Here is a 19,924-nt window from a genome sequence, read left to right as displayed (position 1 = left end):
TTTTAGGTGTAGCTTACATTTAAATGAGGATGGCACTATTTTTTTTCTACCTAATTGCAAGTTAAAACTTCTGTAGCTTGCAGAAGGCCCCTAAGAGATGTAGGGACACCAACTGTGACAATGTTTTTGTCCTCTCCACATCCATAGTTTTAAAAGGCACTGCTGTTTTTCTGTCATTTGCTGTGCAAATCATTTCCTATAGGACTCTTAAATCTGCAATGAAACCAATCCGCTCTGCTCTGCTTAGCCTGCCTATTTCGGACATCGCATAAATGTGCTTTAGCATATGATAGGTTTCAGCAAAGCTCCTTCAAGCAATGTAACATCCAGGGCAGGACTTGGTTGCTAAGTAATGCTGGTAACTTAATTTACAATCAAATACTGCTTTTATGAGACTGGGATTGTGGAAAAAAAAAAAAACATCTGCTTATTTTCCTTCTCTCTACATATATCTAGTTTCATTTTATGATGTACCCTAGGTGGAATAGCACCCTTTTGAAAGTTAAAAAATACAATTAAAAAGTTTTTAAAAGTTAAAGGAACAAAGGCTTCCTTTCAAAGTTTTATATAAGAAATTTACAAAATGAAAAGCAATCTGGATAGCTAAATTAAAGAACCAGAAAATGATTGAAAGGGAATGCAGGACCCATCCAAACACATTCTTCAAATATATCATAGCCAGCTACCCCTACACCTGCAGGTAAAATCAAATAATAAAACAGAAAATAAGAAAAAATACTGGATTACAACTTCTGATATGTCTGGTCAGGCTGATGATAAGCGTGATGGGAGTTCTGGCCCACAAAAGTTGAAGCATGAAAAAAGGCTGGAATGCATGTGAAATTGTATTCCCCCCCCCTAATTCCCTGAACTATTTGCATAGTGTCATGTTATATAAATGTGCCATGTAGATTAAATTTTTTTTTATTTATTTTTTTTTAAAACATATGCATGTGGGATTTTTCTGTAATCCGGAGATGCATCTGAATACATTTTGGTGAGTTTCTGTGCAGTTGCATCATTGCATGTAATCTGACAAAAGGTTGTAGTGGGGGGAAGCAACAACAAAATATTGATATGGCTTCCTTTCCCATAGATTGGTGACCAAATGTTCCTAGTGATACCCTAGCTTGTCTTTCCAAAAATATATACTTTTTGTGGGGGTACTTTTGAGCTGGTGGGCTCCTTAACAGTCCTAAATGAGGCCTCACAAAATAAAATCTGAATTTCAAGTTTAGAAAAAGGAATGGCTATGCCCCCAAACTTCCAAAAAATCCCCCAAAACATAAATACGTACACACATGTTGGGTATTTTCAAAACCAGGACATTTACGTTATTATATTTGTAATATTTTGGCCAGCTGAATTAGTTTGGGGACAATTATCATTACTAAATATTACAACCCACAAGTATTTTCATTATTTTAATGTATTATTAATATTAAATGATGGACTACACATCCTTAAATGGTATCAAAAGAAAGAGACCAGAATAGATTCATCCTTGAGCACTTTGGGAACTTTATTTGATTGACAGATCTTTTATTAATGATTTAGGGATCACATTTTAAGTCCTGAATAAAAAAGATCATGTTTGTTTTCTCGCCAGGATTGTATTTTTTTTTTTTTATTGTATTAATGGCCAGGGCCTGACTGGGGAAGAAAAGTTGTTCTGGTCATTTAAGGCCAGAGGGCACTAAAAGATGTATGTACAGCCACGCGCTGGATACGATGCAGCTCAATCGGCCACCAGGCATATGAAACCACAGGGCCTTGTTGTGAAAATTGCTTCAGGGCCCCCTAACTTCGCCAAGCAACATATACTACCTTTGCCCCCAAACAGCTTGTCTGCTCCATAATTGTCCATTCCCTCCTCCAACATACACTCTGGCCCACATTTGTAAAACACTAATTTTAACATGCTAACACACACGCTTACTCGTACTCACTAACACATTCCCTCTCACACCATTTAAGTTAACACACATTTCATCTCACACCACTATCACATACATGCTCACATACGCACTTACTGTATTTGCTGATTATAAGATGACCCCCCCCAAATTTGAATATTAATTTAGAAAAAAAGAAAAAGCCTTAATATAAGACTACCCTATGGGAAAAATGTTTTACTAGTAAATATTTCACATATTTCACTATTTTATCATATTTAATAAAAACTATGATTGAAAATTTTGTTTATTTTCGTTTTATTTGCCACTTTGTCCCAGTTATGCACATCTGCCCCCAGAAATGCCTTATACTCCCTATATGCCACTCTGCGCCAGAAATGCCTTATACCCCCTATATTCCACTGTGCCCCATGATATGCCTTTTGACCCCCTATGTGCCACTCTGGCATTTAGGGGGTTAAAAGGCATATTATGGGGCAGAGTGGCATATAGGGAGGTTTAAGGCATTTCAGGAGGCAGAGTGCCCTCTAAGAGCAGCAGTAGCAGTTGGGCAGCGGGCCGGCACTGGCAGAGACACAAATCTAGACATGCATTATGGGACTAGATTTCCTTAAAACTTGGACCATTTTTAAGAATTGATCCCACAGAGCAGCAGCACTATTGAAATTTAATCTAATTTGGGCAGACTGAACATTCACAGGTCTCATGTTCTTTTTGTTTAAGAGATTGTCGTCTTTGGAGATTAGTTCAATTGGACAAATTAGGCAAAATTTTAGTTTAAATGAATTTGAATGCACAAGACTTTTCCTGAAAACAATGTGTAATGGTAAAATATTTAAAGGTGACCAGAGGAGGGCTAGCCTTCCCCTCCGTAAATAATATACACACTGTAACAATGACTGTAACAGACACCAAAAAATACTCACTCCGTCACACATCACTCTATCAATCACACCTCACACTTTTGCCTTTACTTACAGCTGCTCAAAAACAGTGCGAGCAGCCATGCTATTACCACAGGGTCATTTTGTGTTGTGTAACACCACTGTGCTTCCGCCTCCACAAGTTGGCTGGTACAAGCTATTGCCGACACACGCCCTGAACGTCACCTAGCTCTAACTATAACAAAACATTTGGCCAAGCACTCTAGTGGTGGCAAAATGTGTCCTGACCCAGCGCTCAAGAAGTTAAATTAAAATAGATATTAGTCCTGAATAAGACATAAGTGCACCTTTTAGTAATCAAAAGACATTATTTGCTTTAGATATTTGTCTTGATATAAAATTACGGTTTATATTGCATGTCCCTAAAAGTATTTTTTTTGGTCCTAATTATGAAAAGCATTGCTAAGCGCAAGGTGGATTTCTTTCTCCACTGTGGTATTTGTTTCAAACTCAAAGCTAAATTTTGTTTACTTATCGTCATATTTTTAGCCCAGAAGAAATCCTGCTCACAATTAGCTGGATGTAATGCTGGAAAAAAATCTATCACAAGTAATTGAATAGCATAAGATAAAAAAGAGAAAAAAAGTTGCCATTAAAGTGTCTGAGTTAATGAATATGGAACTACACACCTGAGTTTACTAGTCGATTAATTTTATCACAGGTATTAAATCCAGCACAATGTTTTCTTTACATCACAAGATGATGATGTTAATCGGTTGCAAAAAAACATTTTTTTTTACCCTATCTTATTTTTAAGTGGGTAATCGACAGATTAAAGTATGTAAACATGGTAGGTCTTACTTTCTTTTCCAGTATACATTAACCTCTAATGATGTCTTCAATTACAAAATTTCAATTTTTGTTTGTGAAAACAGGCATCTTGCAGCAGCTTCACACAATTTAGTTTGCTATCTCACCCCAAGATATTAGCAAAATTAGTTTTGCAAAGGCACTTCAAACTTTTCTACAGATAGTGGCTCATGTGCATTCTCCTAAAAAAAGGCAGTTAACGTCTAGGAAACGTGGTACAACTTCCTGCTAATGTTGAAAACCGAATTCCAAAAAAATGCATGAACTGCCCATATAGATTAAAGGGGTGGAAAATATTCCTCCTGTCTTTAAGTGTTGCCTGTTCTTTAATATGTCTGACATACTATTGTTGTTTCATTTGTTACTACATGCACATATTAAAAAAGACAAACCCTTTAAAACCCTTCAGGTCCGGGGGTTTTCATAACCAAATTACCATATATATTTTTACCATACAATATTTTTTTAAATATTTTCACTATATGTTTGTTAAAGTATGACTCCTATTTTCCATATGTCATGAACCCACACAAATTATATGTAATTTTGCTCAGAAGTAGGGCCTGCTTTAAAATCATAGAAATACATAAAAGATAATAATAATTATTAGTGATAAGTGATCTTTTACTCATTAGGGCTAAGGGGCACTTAGAAAATAATATATTTTTTTATTTATTTTATTATTTTCCGATTTTTTGACTAATTTTGTACCGTTCATACTGAAGTATGGCTTGAGATGCCTTTAATTTATATTCCTTTTTTCCCTTTTATTTGGAAAGGGAAGAAACTATTTTTCTCCCTCTCCTGCTCCTTATCTATTTTTGCTGATCACACTATGATCAGCAAGCAGGGCTTCATAGCTCTAGAGAGACCCAGGTAAGTCTCTCCTGTCCTCACATGAACTTCTGGTGGGTGTTAGGAATGATTTGACATTCCTTGAATGATGGTGAAACAGCTTCTGGTGAGAGCAGTTGCACACGATCAGTCGGCATGCTGGATTCCAGGCTGTCAATAGAGAGCCTAAACTCCTGTGTAGGGGAAGGGAGATGTCCCTGTCGCTGCTACAAAGCCAGGACATACCTGTTCATCCTAATGGGCTTCTTGCTATAGGTTTTAAGGATATACAGGTCCTGAACGAGTGCTTAAAGGGGAACTCACACCATACCTTTAAATCATTTTGTTATTTTCTATGGTTGTTATGCCTACGTATGTAATATTTGTCCCAAACCAAATTGCATAAATAGTAACTTATGTCTACAGAAACTAGTTCTCGCGTCCTCAATGCTTTTTGAAGAACGTAACACTACGGCTTTAAACATCCTTACAAAACCCACACATATGCAAAAATAGCAAAACACATCTGGTTCCATTCAGGGGAAAGCTTGCACCCTTTGGCATAGGGTTACAGGTAAAGCTAAGTGGCCCCTGGCACAGGAAACTAAGAAACACTCTACTAAATAAGTCTGGGGTGTTCCCAGTCTGCAGTGGTCAGCACATATCAAAAGCAGTCCAAGGAATGGAAAGCCGAAAAGGTGACAGGTTTCATTTGCAGCGGTGTGGTCAAATCCAACAGATGAGCTACTGTAGCTCAAATTGCTGAAAACAATATAATGCTGCTTGTGATAGAAAGGTGTCAGAACAGACAGTGCATCACAGTTTGTTGTGTATGGGGCTGCATACCCGCAGACCAGTCAAGGTGCCCATGCTGACCCCTGTCCGCTGGTGAAATTGCCTACAATGGGCATGTGAGCATAAGAACTAGACCACAGAGCAATGGAAGGTCTGACCTGATGAATCAAGTGGATGGCCAGGTACGTCGCTAACCTGGGGAGCGCATGGCGCCAGAATGTATCCATGGAGGCCCACCTCACAACTTACAGGACTTAAACCCTTCAGTCCCAGGGGTTTTTGGTTCCTCAAGTCCCGGAGCAATTTTGCCATTTTTACGGTATGTTGGTTCAGCGATATATTCCTGCAAATAGTGTACCCATATAAACTATATGTTGTTTTTTCAAGGAGAGATAGAGCTTTCTTTTGATACCATAGTTAGATGATTAGCTGAAAAGTTAGGATGAGAAATTTAGTACAAACTAGCAAAAATTTGAAAAAACCCAAATTTTTTATATATTTTCCCTCTGAATCCTCACAAAATTAGGTAAAGTGATGGAAAATCCCCTCCAGGTTTATCAATTCATGTGTCCTGATTTCAGAAATACCTAATTTATATAGATTTTCCATACTTTCCTAGCAATTATAGGGAACATACTAGGTGTACATTATGCATAGAATTTTTATGCTTATGGCTTAAAGGGTTTTGGGGTTGTGAATTATTTTTTTTAATTTTTTGGGGGGGATTTTTTTTTTTTACGCACTGGGACCTGGGTTAAGGACCTCTAACCGTACTAACCATTAATGCCAGTGATGTCACAATGACATCACTTAGCTCACTTTATTGTTTTTTTTATTATTATTTATTGTATTATTTTAGTTCTTTTTTTTTTAAATCACTAACAATTTTTCCTCTTCGTTTTGTTTTTCAGCATGGGAGAAGAGTGAGAAACATGGTACACGATCGTACCCCTGCACTGGTCACACTGTGATCAGAGCCATCATATATTGCAGGGAATATCCTGTCCTCCGATGACCTTCCGGGTGACGTCAGCAGTGATGTGATCTGAAAGGTAATGCCAGATCATTTAAAAATGTAACAGTTTTCTGGCGTTTGTGCCGGAAGCTGTTACATGAGATTGGGCAGCAGAAAGCCAACGATGCTGGCTTCTGCTGTCAGAGGGGAGTCCAGGCTGTCAAACATCCCTGCTGCTGCAAGAAAGGCAGGACGTACCGGTACGTCCATAGGAGATTCTTAAGATGCGTTTTTTGGATGTACTGGTACGTCCATAGGGGACTGAAGGTGTTAAAGGATCTGTTGCTAACGTCTTGGTGCCATATACCACAGCACACTTTCAGAGGTCTAGTGGAGTCAATGCCCCGACGGTGTAGGTTACAGGCAGTAATAACGTAGTATATTTGAGACCAGTGAATCAATGTATTTTTTTTTTTATGGATATTCAATTAATGGTTAGGAATAGAACTAAAGACTAGGTTTTAGTTTTACAGAGTGGGTTGACACATAACTATGCACACTAGATATAGTATAAATATGCCATATACAAAAAAAATGTTACCCTTAACTAACAATTATAAACACAATTAAATATTGTATGACACGATAATTTGATGATTAGTGTAATTTTACATTTAGAAAAATTATGAACCCATATTAAGAAATGTCATAAAGTTGTGTCACACAATAGTCTTTGTTCATTAATCCATCAAATCTCTTTGTTTAACCAGTAATCATATCAGTGCTTACAGGTAAGACAAGTGTTTATGCATATTGTTTAATCTAGAGTCAAAAACTGTATTAAATAAAGTAAATACTTTCAAGAAGAGAGTGAATGCCCTTTGCACTAGGTTAGGAATCCGTAATATATTGTTCATCCAAAGTTCTGTCATTTATTGAGCAGGGCTGCTTAGCTGACAGCATTCATTAAAGTGACAGTCTAATGCTCTATACACAGCTCCAACATTCAGATGTATTATTACTATATTTCCCCACTGGTACATATTTCCCCACTGGTACTCGGAAGATTAGGGGTCTGCCCTGTCAGCAGGACCCAACATTGCTGTCACCCAGCTGACTGATTTGGTGTAACTGGTGCTCCCCGACTGAAATGGTGTAAAACATATAAAAGTTCCCTAGAACTTTTTTCTCAAGAGTGTCTCTCTAGACTCCTGCGGGACCTCTTATTTGCCTCCCAAAAGGTAATCAATAACATGTACTGCAAACAGTAATGCAGGGGAATGGAGCCCTGCCATCTGCGATCAGCTACAGTGGGGATCAAACATAGGAAAATAAACCAAAATATATATTTTTTTTAAAGCAGAAAAATGAATAAACTGACTGCAGTAAAGTCACTATGACACCATGTAAAAATAGGTGCCCATAAATTGCATACCCCTTCCACTAGAAATATATACATATTAATCATATTTAGTGATGGAATATACACACAGCTCTGTATATCCTTGAAAAAAAAACGGTACCTAAATTGCGTGGGCACACTAAATATAAAAAGGTTGAATCGTGATTGAACAAGCATATTGTAACCATAAAGTAAGAACATCAAAAAAGCTTTGGTCTAAAAAAGCTAGGGTGGGAATAAACCCTGGTCATAAAGTGGTTAAAGCACACTGTAAGTACTTTAAATGCCATTTCCTTACCTCTAGAAATCCGTTGAAACCGCTGCAGCTTCAGAGCTACAGGGTACCACATGTGTCACGCCAGGTTTACCTGCCAATCACTGGCAGGAAAGCACTTTCAAATAAATTAATGGGAGTACTTTCTGCACATGCATGCGGAATGTGTCAGATTATACACATTCTTGTATGCGCCAGAGCAGGATCGTGCAGTAAGTATGAGCACTGCGAGCAGGAAATGTATTTGACCAAACGCATCTCCTGCAAGCCAAGGAAAAACACCAACATGAGGGCGCATAGCCCTTAATGTTGCATGAGGGTGTTGGGCAGGTAGGGATTAATAGGGCAGGTAGGGATTAATAGGGCAGGTAGGGGTTAATAGGGCAGGTAGGGGCTAATAGCAGGTAGTTAGGTGAGCCGCTGATTGGCTATGGGACGCGCACGAGACGGCAAGGCGGGAAGGGTTAATATAAATAGCGCTGCGCTGGTAAAATTATTTGCACAAATCTGAGATAACTAGCCAGTTTATATTGCGTTGGCCTGAGCTCAGTGGCAACTCTAGAAACAATATATAGGGGGGGCACACAAGATACCACAGTCAAACTGGGGGGGCATTAATAATTTCCACCATTAAATCATACCACTGGAAAAAAAAATAATAAAAAAAATAAAATAAAAAATATATATTGTGGCAAAGTAATGGACTCTGTCTACATAAGTGGCAGATTGGAACGCTCATTATTCCCAGCATGGGGAGGGTTAATTGCTGGAGGTCAGCAAGGTGGAGCCAATTAACCTGCACTCAGGTGGTTAAAAGGGCGGCCGTTAGAGCCATTAGTTGTCTGGGAATAGGGTGAGAGGCAGGCAAGCCAGAGGCCCTCAGACTGTATCAAAAGGATTTGTTTTTGTTTCAGTTTATTGACACTATGAAGTGCATTGCTGTGGACTGTACAAATCTGCAATAAACCACATCTTGCTTTTATTCTGCTGGTGTTCGGAGTTTCTTGTTTTGATCGGGCCATCCTGCTACAATATATATATATTTATATTGCCAAAAGTAATGTGCTATGGAATGATACTTTTGTTATTGGACTAACATAATACTTCATCATTCAACATGGGAAGCCTGAAGCCACAATTTAGTACAACTAATCCTTGAAATAAATATTTTAGAGTAAATAACACAATTGAACCTTTTGTCCCCTGAAGCAGGGCCGGCCGAAGACTTAACGCCGCCTGGGGCAAAGTTTAAAATGCCGCCCCCCCCCCGCCGACGCGGGGGGGGGCGGCATTTTAAACTTCGCTGACGCCATTATTCCCCCCCCCAGTACTTACCTTTAAAGAGTCCTGCCGGCGGGTCTCCCTGCTCTGCCACGGCGCCGGTTTGTAATGCTGAGCGCCGGAAATTGACGCCACTTCCGGCGCTCATCATTACAAGCCGGCACCGAGACTGAACAGGGAGACTCGCCGCAGAGGAGAGAGAGAGGGGCGCCGAGCGGGTAAGCGAAAACCACTTGGCGCCCCTCTCTCTCCTCCGCTTAAAAAAAAAACAACCAAAAAACGCTTGGGGCGGCAAAGTGCCGCCCCTTCTAAAGTGCTGCCTGGGGCAATCGCCCCAGTCGGCTCCATTGTAGGGCCGGCCCTGCCCTGAAGTCACTACAACTTCAGAAGGGCATTTTATCTCCGGATAAGTATAAATGAAATAATTCCTATTGCAAATTAAGTGCCAGGAAATAGATGACCAAAAACACATGCCAGGACAGGCTCTGCCACACCAACACCCAAACGCACACACCAGGACAGGCTCTGCCACACTGACACCCAAACACACACCAGGACAGGCTCTGCCACACCAACACCTATACACACACACACACACACACCCCAGGACAGGCTCTGCTACACTGATAACCAAAAACACACAAACAACAGGACACAATCTATGTCACTTATCTACATAAGGATGGATTTTTCACACTGCATTGTTGTTTATACCCCCTTTGGTGTTTTTGCCCCTTGTCTATTGATGCCCCAGCCAGCACCCTTTAAGTATCAATTAATGTGGTGCCCCCACACCCTTGTATGATCGCCTCTAGCCACTACTATTTGTATTAATGCCCCCAGCAAGCTCCTCCCTTTATTATGGATTTATGTGATGGCCCCTCTGCTCCCTGCCGCCACCGCCTGCCTCAGCGCTGCCCCAACTGCAGTTGTGGGAGCGTGAGGCGTCTGTCTCGGTGCCGGCGCTTCATGCTGAGCGGCGGCATATGACGTCATATGCCGGCACTCAGCAGTGAAGCTGCGCGTATCGCGGCAGAGCAGCAAGACAGAGGCCACGCGCTCCCACCACAGGACTGCAGGGTAAGTGAACTACAAAGGGGGGTAGGGAGAGGGTAGCTAGTGAGAAAGGGGGGTTAGGGAGAGGGTAGCTAGTGAGAAGGGGGTAGCTAGTGATAAGGAGGTAGGGAGAGGGTAGATAGTGTGAGAAGGGGGGTAGGGAGAGGGTAGATAGTGTGAGAAGGGGGAGAGGGGAAAGATAGTGTGAGAAGGGGGAGAGGTGGTAGATGGTGTGAGAAGGGGGAAGAGAGGGTAGATGGTGTGAGAAGGGGGAAGAGAGGGTAGATAGTGTGAGAAGGGGGAGAGGGGTACATGGTGTGAGAGATGTGGAGAAAGTGGGGATCTGATGGGGGAAAATGCTGTCACCCAGATTTTTAGGGGTTCCTACGCCCATCTCCCTGCTGCCGATATATATATAAATATATATATATATATAAATATATATATATATATATAAATATTAGACCCTGCTGCCGATAGCAGGTATGGATCAACACATTAACACACAAACCCAGCTTTGCATACATAGATCAACTGAAATTCACTTGTGATCTCAGCATTGAAGGTATATATCAAATAAACAGAATCAGACATACAAATCCTGTATTTGCAGGTATACAATAATAATAATATATGAAACGCAGCATTGCAGGTATAGATTAAATAAATACATGGAAACAGCATTGCAGGTATTAATCAACTGAATAAGACATACAAACCCTGTATTTGCAGGTATCCATAAATAATGTATGGAAACATAGCATAGCAGATATGGATCTACAGAATGACCCAGCTTTGCAGGTGTAGATCAATTGGAATTCACATAAAAACACGGCAAGCATAGATCACAGGTTGCACACCCCAAAGCCAGCCCTGGCGTCCACACTGCCCACATAGAACCTGACCAGCACCCAGATAACACACATAAGATTTGCCATCTTTGTCCCCAAGGCTCAAACATCCTGCTAGTGCCATCTTTGCCACAAATTATACATCTATGATACGCACACACACTTTTACAGTCACTCACTAATTCACACTTTCATTCAGACAATTCATCCACACATTAACTCATGCTCTCCCTCATTCAGACAATTCATGCACACATAAACTCATGCTCTCCCTCATTCAGACAATTCATCCACATATTAACTCATGCTCTCCCTCATTCAGACAATTCATCCACATATTAACTCATACTTTCCTTCATTCACACAATGCATCCACACATTAATTCACACTCTTTACTTATTTCAATATTTTTACTACCCTCTATCTCACTATCTACCCCCTCTCCCTCCCTTGTCACTTTCTACCCCCTCTCCCTCCCCTTTCACTACTCACTATCTACCCTTTGTAGTTCTCTCACCTTTACATCCAGCGATGGGAGCATGAGGTTTCTGTCTTCCTGCTCTGTTGCGGTGCCCGCTGCTTCACTGCTGAGCGCAGGAATATGACGACAATCAGCATGAAATGCCAGCACCGCGACGGAAGTCGAAGGCCTCGCTGAGGAGAATGAGGGCGCTGAGCGTTTGCTAGGCGCCCCTCTCTCTCCTCCCCACCAAGGAGAATGAGGGGGCGCCGAGCGGCTCCTAGATGCCCCTCTCTCTCCTCCGCACGGAGGTGGCTTCACCCCCTGTAGTGACACCGTCACCCCCTGTAGTGACGCCACTGGCTGAGCTTCCCACCAAAATTTTTTTTTATTATTGGCTTGTCGTGGTTTTATTGAGGGTATGGGTCACCTGCCCATTAGAGGGGGGTGGCCAGCTTTTCAATTTTGGTTGTAAGTCTGGCTAGTAGGGCTGACTTAATGGTTAAATTATTATGTATGACGTTATGGTTAACTTATGGTTAATAAACGGTTAATTGTAATTGGGTTTTTATTAAAGCCTCAATAAAATACCACAGCCTTTTTATATCCAAGTTCATTTGTTTGTGTGTTTATTTAGGTTATTCACACATACACCACTCATGTATAGGAAGGATTATGACACTCAGCTTATCATATGCGTTAAAGCGGACATGATGCCTGTAGTTTCTCTGTGTAGATCTAGGAATACATACCGTGTTTCCCCGAAAGTAAGACAGTGTCTTACTTTCTTTTTATCCCTAAAAGCCCCACTATGTCTTACTTTCAGGGTATGTCTTATATTGGGAAAAAATTGAGAGTGATGGGAGTTATGATGTACTTTTAGAGCATAATTAGATCATGAAAAAGACATTGGAAATGGTACAGCATAACACCCATCACTCTCACACACTTACCAATCAACACACCTACCAATCCACACGTATACCAATCCACACACATATACACCAATCCACACGTATACACAAATCCACACACATATACACTAATCCACACACATATACCAATCCACACACATATACACCAATCCACACACATATACACCAATCCACACACACATACACCAATCCACACACACATATACACCAATCCACTCTCACTTAATGCTTTCCTACCTTTCCTTTCTTCTTTCAGCTTCTTTTCCTCCTCTTCTTCAGTTCTTGTCTCCTTCCGGGTCAGAGGGCACGGACAGCGGTGGGCGCGGCTTCAGTGTTGTGCGCCGGGATCTGACAAGAAACCCCGGCGCACAACAGCTGTTGCCGCGCAGATCACAAGGGAGCGGTATCGGAGGTCATTAACAGACCTCCGGCTCCCTTGAGTGATTTTAAGCCGGGTTGAACCCGGCTTAAAATCACTCAAGGGAGCCGGAGGTCTGTTAAAGACCTCCGATACCGCTCCCTTGCGAGCCTGCTCCTCCAGCGGCGGACATTACTGTCCGTCTCTGGAGGGGTGCCGGGTGCCGCAGGTTGGCACCCCCTGGAGTGTGGCGCCCTGTGCGGTCGCACACCCCAAAGGTCGGCCCTGCTCTAAGGGGCCGGCCTTAGGGGTCTGCGGCCGCACAGGGTTTAAATAAAAACATCGGGGTTTTTTTTCAACTTTATTTAACATCCTCCATGTTAAATAAAGTTAAAAAAACTTTATTTAACATGGAGGATGTTAAATAAAGTTAAAAAAAAAACCCCGATGTTTTAATTTAAATCCTGTGCGGCCGCAGACACGTAAGGCCGGCCTTGGTGGGGACTTCCCGGCCCCTTAGAGTGGCGGACCCGGCAAATCCCCCGTGTTTCCCCGAAAGTAAGACATATGTCTTACTTTCGGGGTACGGCTTATATTAGCCGACCCCTCTGAAACCCCCGATACGTCTTACAATCGGGGGTGTCTTACTATCGGGGAAACACGGTAGATGAAAAGCGAGAATCCTAATGGGTAAAGGATAGAGGGCATAACCCACTCAATCATACATATCTTTGTTTGATTCTTGGCATCCCTATTTATAAATTGGGTAATTATTTTCATGTTTGTAATCCACTCCCTTCCAGTTGGAGAAAACAAATATTTTTCAATGTACATTTTCCAACATCAGCTTTGCTAAAGGATCATATTACAGGTTCACACCCTGGTTAATGCCCCAATTATTTACCCAGACATAAGTGTAGATATGTGAAGGAGGAAGCATTTCATAATACGCCTGGTTATTCACTAACACGGTAATATTCTAGTTCTGGCAGCGTAAAAAAAATAAAAAGAGCTGCTGGCAAATTTTTTGTTATAGTAACAAAATATTGTTCCTTGCGTTGGTTTAAACTCGGAGAGGGGTCTAAATATACAAAACGAAATACCCGAAGCATTCAACAAAGTAGAAACACTAAATTTGATGGCAGATAAGAACTACTCTGCCCACCTATTCTTGATAGGAAGACTCAGACCGTAACCCTCTTTAGGCTGTATGGCTTTTCTGTGCATGTCTAAGTTGCTTCAAGGAATTAGCTTCTACCGCTTCTGCAGGGAGGCTATTCTGTTTATCTACCACCCTCTCAGTAAAAGTAAAACGTCTAAGCCTCTGACCCTCTACGTGTTGCCATATATTTATTAAGACCAAAACTCGTTGCAAGCCAACACGGTACAAGTTGCTGCTACTGCAGCAGAAGTGGTCCTCTCCGTTGCCATATGCATAACCATCATCAGCGAACCCTCACAGCGCAAGCCTCGCTCCCGTTGTGGGATTGGGCGCGGGAGGGTACTATGACGGGAACCCAGTGACAGGGCGCGCTGTGGGTTCGGCCTGTAACGTCACAAGAGACAGGGGGCGGGAATTGGCGGAGGGCAGCAACCAGTCCATGGCTTCTCTCGGGAAGCAGAATCAAAACAACGAGGCACGCCTTCTAATCCTGGCCGCAGCCTGCCTGGGTACACGGGCTGCTGGTGCATGGGGCAGATAGCATGCGGAGTACACACGCCTAAGCCGCAAGGCTTGTTAATGCAGCCTCTTTCACGTGCAAGCTTTGCAGCTCTCAAGGACGCTGTTCTCTGCTTTCCCCGAGCTGCGCTTCACCGTCTCTTATACTCATCGGTGTTTTCGCTGAGCATTATTTCCCTTTCCTGGGCTCAGGCACTATGGGGATCGGAGAGGCGAGCAGCTGAAAGCACCCGCGGAGGATCTGAAGAGGTGGATGCGCGATGCCGAACGTGAAAAACAACAAGGGAAAGAAAAATAAAAGGGCTAACAGCAGCGGCGATGAGCAGGAAAATGGAGCCGCGGCAGCTGCAGCGGGGGGCACGGCAGCGGCCACAGCAGGAGCTACTGCAGTATCTGCAGCCGCAGTGTGTGCATCCTCGGCGGCAGCACCAGTAGCATCGGCCGCACCTTCCAGTGACACCAAGAATGGTAAGGTCGCTCCTCTCACATGGCGCTCACAATGGGTGGGTACTGCTTCACGGTGTGGCCGCATCTTCTGCCCCTGGCTGATGAAGGGTAACGTCCGCGGTTGGTGTTTTGACAAGTGACCCATTAGTATTTCCACTCCGTAGAAACGTAAAGCGCCTTTGTTGTCAGCGAGCCGCAGCGTATACTTCCAGGAGTTGTCAATCAGTGTTGCTGTGTTTGCTTCTTGGGAGTCATGAACAAGTTCTTGTTTGCAACGGCCCGTGCGCTCGGTAAAAGCATAAGCAATCCTTACCGTGGGCCTATCATTATTAAATCACACGAGAGCAGTGATGATAACATGTCAAATAGCTAAGCCCTCCATTGAACAGGCCATCCAGTCGTCAAGCATAGACACGGCTGTCAGCTTGTCAAAGAAAGGCCTTGCAGGAAGCATTTCATTGGTTTAGCCCATGGAAAACAAATGAGTGTATTCGTAGGGTATGTTGACTTTCATGCTAGTGGTAGAAATGTACACTTATTAGCTCTTGGCAACCTTCCACAGCTCCATTGGTGAGATAAAACACTGGCAACACTGCAAACTTGTTACTTTTCAAAAAAGGATCAGTAAACTGCAAAACTTTTATTACATTATCATGCTTCATGGTAGTTGGTTTATATGCCGCCATTATAATCCGCAGGGACAACTGTAGCTGTCTTGTTGCTCATTAAAGTGGAGAAGATGTGGCAAAGTAAATTTCCTGTAGCAAAAAAGGAAAGCAAGTTGGCCACATAACTTGGCCAAGGCTGCCAGACCCAGTCGGCAACTTTACAACAGGGCAGCGATGGCATAATGGGGTGGAACAGTACAGAACGTTAAGTTGATACCATATTGTTATATGTAAACCGTTTTATAATGCAGGACTATAAAATGTAGATTTTGTGACAAATCTGGTTACAGAATTTTGCACAGACTGAAAAACTAAAGGTAGTATATGGATAGGCTTTAATAGGTTTATGCGCTAATGAAAACTACAGAAGTTATTTAGTGGTATTATGACACTTGTGTAGGAAATGACAAGACCCTCTGATGCACCTTACATGCTAGTTCTCTATAATTGGTACTCCTGGTTAAATCTCCAACATTTATCATCTTTGTAACAATGCGTGCTGGAAGCAGCATGATTGTGTTTCACTTTCAGTTTAATCTACATGTTTTTATTGTGAAGACTTAATCTGATCGAGCCCTTCGTTCATTGAGTGACGTTCTGAAAAGAATGGATTTTAAATCCTACCATGGCATGGAACATCATGGTAGGGGTGAGGATGCTTGTGTGCGCTGCTGTATACTGGTTCAGAGTGCAGGGACTGTTTTGTAGGGGGCCAATAGGGACACAGCTATGTGGTGTGATCACTGTGATTGGATAATCATAGAGATCACATCGCAAAGCTATGTAAATGAACATTGGCTTTACCGTCCTCCATCTTTCTGAGATTGAGAGGCAGATGTAGTGTGTTATATAGGCTTGTAAGTTGTATTTATCCAGCATTACATACTTCTTAATATAACCAAAACCTCTCATTTATGTTTATATATGTGTTGGCAACTTACTAGGATGAGAAGCGCAGACAGTCCCCCCCCCAAAAAAAAAATATACCCCATAGTTCTTCTCCTTGCCACAACCTTTTACGGTCTTCAGGATTATGCTGTATAGCTTTCATTTTTCATTTGTGTCAGTTGGGAATTACATTTGTTGCCGAAAAACATGTCCAAATTGTTTTTTGTCCATTTGCACATGTCTATTAAATGCTTTGTATGAGTGTTTTTTATCAGCATGTGTGTATTACACAAAAATCCACTATTAAAAGTTTGCATTCACATTTATAGGCTACAAGTTTTGGATTTCATATTTAAAATTTTTATGCTTTAAATACGACTTTACCCATTGTGAATATTTCCTTGGTAGAATGGATTGGTAGCGTCCAAGTGCCAGCCAGATGGAGGTGCTGCACCATAATTTGTGGTTTTGTTGTTTGGCATACTGTTGTGGACTACTTTGGAGGGGCATCTGCTGCTGTGACCCTACTGTTATCTCACCCCATCATGACATACCATGAACTCTTGAATAATGAGCTAACTTCACGGATACCAATTACAAAAGTTATGGTGGGTAAAGGTGATGGGAAAACCCTGCCACTTAAAATTAAGGGGGTAGCAGAAGCATTATTAAACACTCATCTACAGACAAAACTCAGGTAAGAGGTGCAGTAGCCAGGCTACTGCACCTCTTACCTGAGTTTTGTCTAAAAGCTGCCTTGTACAGCTGGCAATTACTTTCAAAGGTTCCATGTACAAAGTAGATATAGAGGCAAAAGGTGATCGTTGTTGACGTTATTTGCATGTGCCTACCCAGAATCCCCTGTGGTTGTGGCAGCACCATGAGATTTCTGAGGGAAAAAATAAGCCTTCTGGCTTGTCTGCGAACTTCACTGATGGCAGTGAAATGCCTATGTGATCTTAGGGGGGATTAATGCTGCTGGCTGCCTGAAATTCCAGGCAGTCCAACAGCAGCCAATCAGAGCCCATCGCAAGCATGAAGGTGTGATTCACATACTTTTTTTGCGTTATTTGAACTAGCAATGAGTAATTTTGAGGAAGACCCAGGAATGCATGGATAACCCATTGTAACTCCTATTATCTGTCTTATGAAGAGTCCACTTGGGATGAGGTCAAGATATTTCCAAGTGAGGGCTAGAGATTTATAGGACAGACAAGATGAGATGATTGCAATTACTACCACAAACTTTGATATAGGCTAGTGGTAGAATTAGTGCATTTATTTATAAAGCACTGGGGAATCGGCCGGCGCTTTATAAATATATATAATATAATGGAAACCGTTAAAATACCACTATTTGAGATGCCCTGTGGTGTGTATTTTTCAAATACGACTAGACGGTAAACTCCCAAATGTGGCTTTTTAGTCGCCAAACAACCAGGCAAACTTATGCATATGGTATCACCGTTCTCAGGAGATGTTGCTGAACACGTATTGGGGTCATGTGAGAGTGACGTATACCAAGAGAAAAAATATATGGCTTGATTGGAGTAAATTGACTGACTTCAAATATTTCCCAAATAGGACATGGGGTAAGATCACCAGATTTGGGAAAAAATGGTTTTGAAATAGCAAAACACTACTTGTACTTATTGCCATATAACGTGCTAAAAAACCCCATGAAAACATTGAGTTTTGAGTTTAGAAATACCATTAGTCTATTTAGCAGTTTTTTTTCATTGGCTTTTTTAGATGAATAAAATTGAGTGCTTTTATTCAATTTCACCACATTGTATTGATTTTTAATAGGAAATTAGATTATATAATCAAAATAATGGTATCTAAAGAGAGCTCTTGTTCGGGGGGGGATATACAACTTGTGTGAGTATGCTAAACAAGAGAGCAGAAAATTAGAGCTAAACACGAGCACCACATACAGTGGGGCAAAAAAGTATTTAGTCAGCCACCAATTGTGCAAGTTCTCCCGCTTAAAAAGATGAGAGAGGCCTGTAATTTTCACCATAGGTACACTTCAACTATGAGAGACAGAATACAGGAAATCGCATTGTAGGATTTTTAAAGAATTTATTTGCAAATTATGGTGGAAAATAATTTGGTCAATAACAAAAGTTCATATGAATACTTTGTTATATTCCCTTTTGTTGGCAATGACAGAGGTCAAACGTCTTCTGTAAGTCTTCACAAGGTTTTCACACGCTGTTGCTGGTATTTTGGACCATTCCTCCATGGAGATCTCCTCTAGAGCAGTGATGTTTTTGGGGCTGTCGCTGGGCAACACGGACTTTCAACTCCCTCCAAAGGTTTTCTATGGGGGTTGAGATCTGGAGACTGGCTAGGCCACTCCAGGACCTTGAAATGCTTCTTACGAAGCCACTCCTTCGTTGCCCGGGCGGTGTGTTTGGGATCATTGTCATGCTGAAAGACCCAGCCACGTTTCATCTTCAATGCCCTTGCTGATGGAAGGAGGTTGTCACTCAAAATCTCACGATACATGGTCCCGTTCATTCCTTCCTTTACACAGATCAGTCATCCTGGTCCCTTTGCAGAAAAACAGCCCCAAAGCATGATGTTTCCACCCCCCTGCTTCACCGTAGGTATGGTGCAACTCAGCATTCTTTCTCCTCCAAACATGACGAGTTGAGTTTGTACCAAAAAGTTCTACCTTGGTTTCATCTGACCATATGACATTCGCCCAATCCTCTTCTGGATCATCTAAATGCTCTCTAGCAAACTTCAGACGGGCCCGGATATGTACTGGCTTTAGCAGGGGGACACGTCTGGCACTGCATGATTTGAGTCCCTGGCGGCGTAGTGTGTTACTGATGGTAGCCTTTGTTACTTTGGCCCCAGCTCTCTGCAGGTGATTCACTAGGTTCCCCCGTGTGGTTCTGGGATTTTTGCTCACTGTTCTTGTGATCGTTTTGACACCACGGGTAGAGATCTTGCGTGGAGCCCCAGATCGAGGGAGATACAGTGGTCCTGTATGTCTTCCATTTTCGAATAATTGCTCCCACAGTTGATTTCTTCACACCAAGCTGCTTGCTTATTGCAGATTCAGTCTTCCCAGCCTGGCGCAGGTCTACAATTTTGTTTCTGGTGTCCTTCGACAGCTCTTTGGTCTTAGCCACAGTGGGGTTTGGAGTGTGACTGTTTGAGGTTGTGGACAGATGTCTTTTATACTGATAACAAGTTCAAACCGGTGCTATTAATACAGGTAATGAGTGGAGGACAGAGAAGACTCTTAAAGAGGATGTTACAGGTCTGTGAGAGCCAGATATCTTGCTTGTTTGTAGGTGACCAAATACTTATTTTACCGAGGAATTTACCAATTAATTCATTAGAAATCC

General features: G+C 42.0%; 1 protein-coding gene across 2 annotated transcripts in view; it reads left to right on the top strand.

The window, feature by feature from the left end:
* The first annotated feature begins 14,440 nt into the window (after window positions 1–14,440).
* Window positions 14,441–19,924, top strand: part of HECA (hdc homolog, cell cycle regulator) — a 28,212-nt gene continuing 22,728 nt past the window's right edge. For both annotated transcript variants that reach the window (XM_053461036.1, XM_053461037.1), the window contains exon 1: window positions 14,441–15,021. In XM_053461036.1, the coding sequence (XP_053317011.1) occupies window positions 14,814–15,021 (208 nt within the window). In that variant the 5' untranslated portion in view covers window positions 14,441–14,813. The remainder of the gene's footprint in view (window positions 15,022–19,924) is intronic.

The sequence above is a fragment of the Spea bombifrons genome, chromosome 3 (genome assembly GCF_027358695.1).
Source record: "Spea bombifrons isolate aSpeBom1 chromosome 3, aSpeBom1.2.pri, whole genome shotgun sequence".
In the NCBI taxonomy this organism is placed as follows: domain Eukaryota; kingdom Metazoa; phylum Chordata; class Amphibia; order Anura; family Pelobatidae; genus Spea; species Spea bombifrons.
The sequence above is the reverse complement of the archived record's forward strand: the minus strand, read 5'-3'. Positions and strand labels throughout refer to the sequence as shown.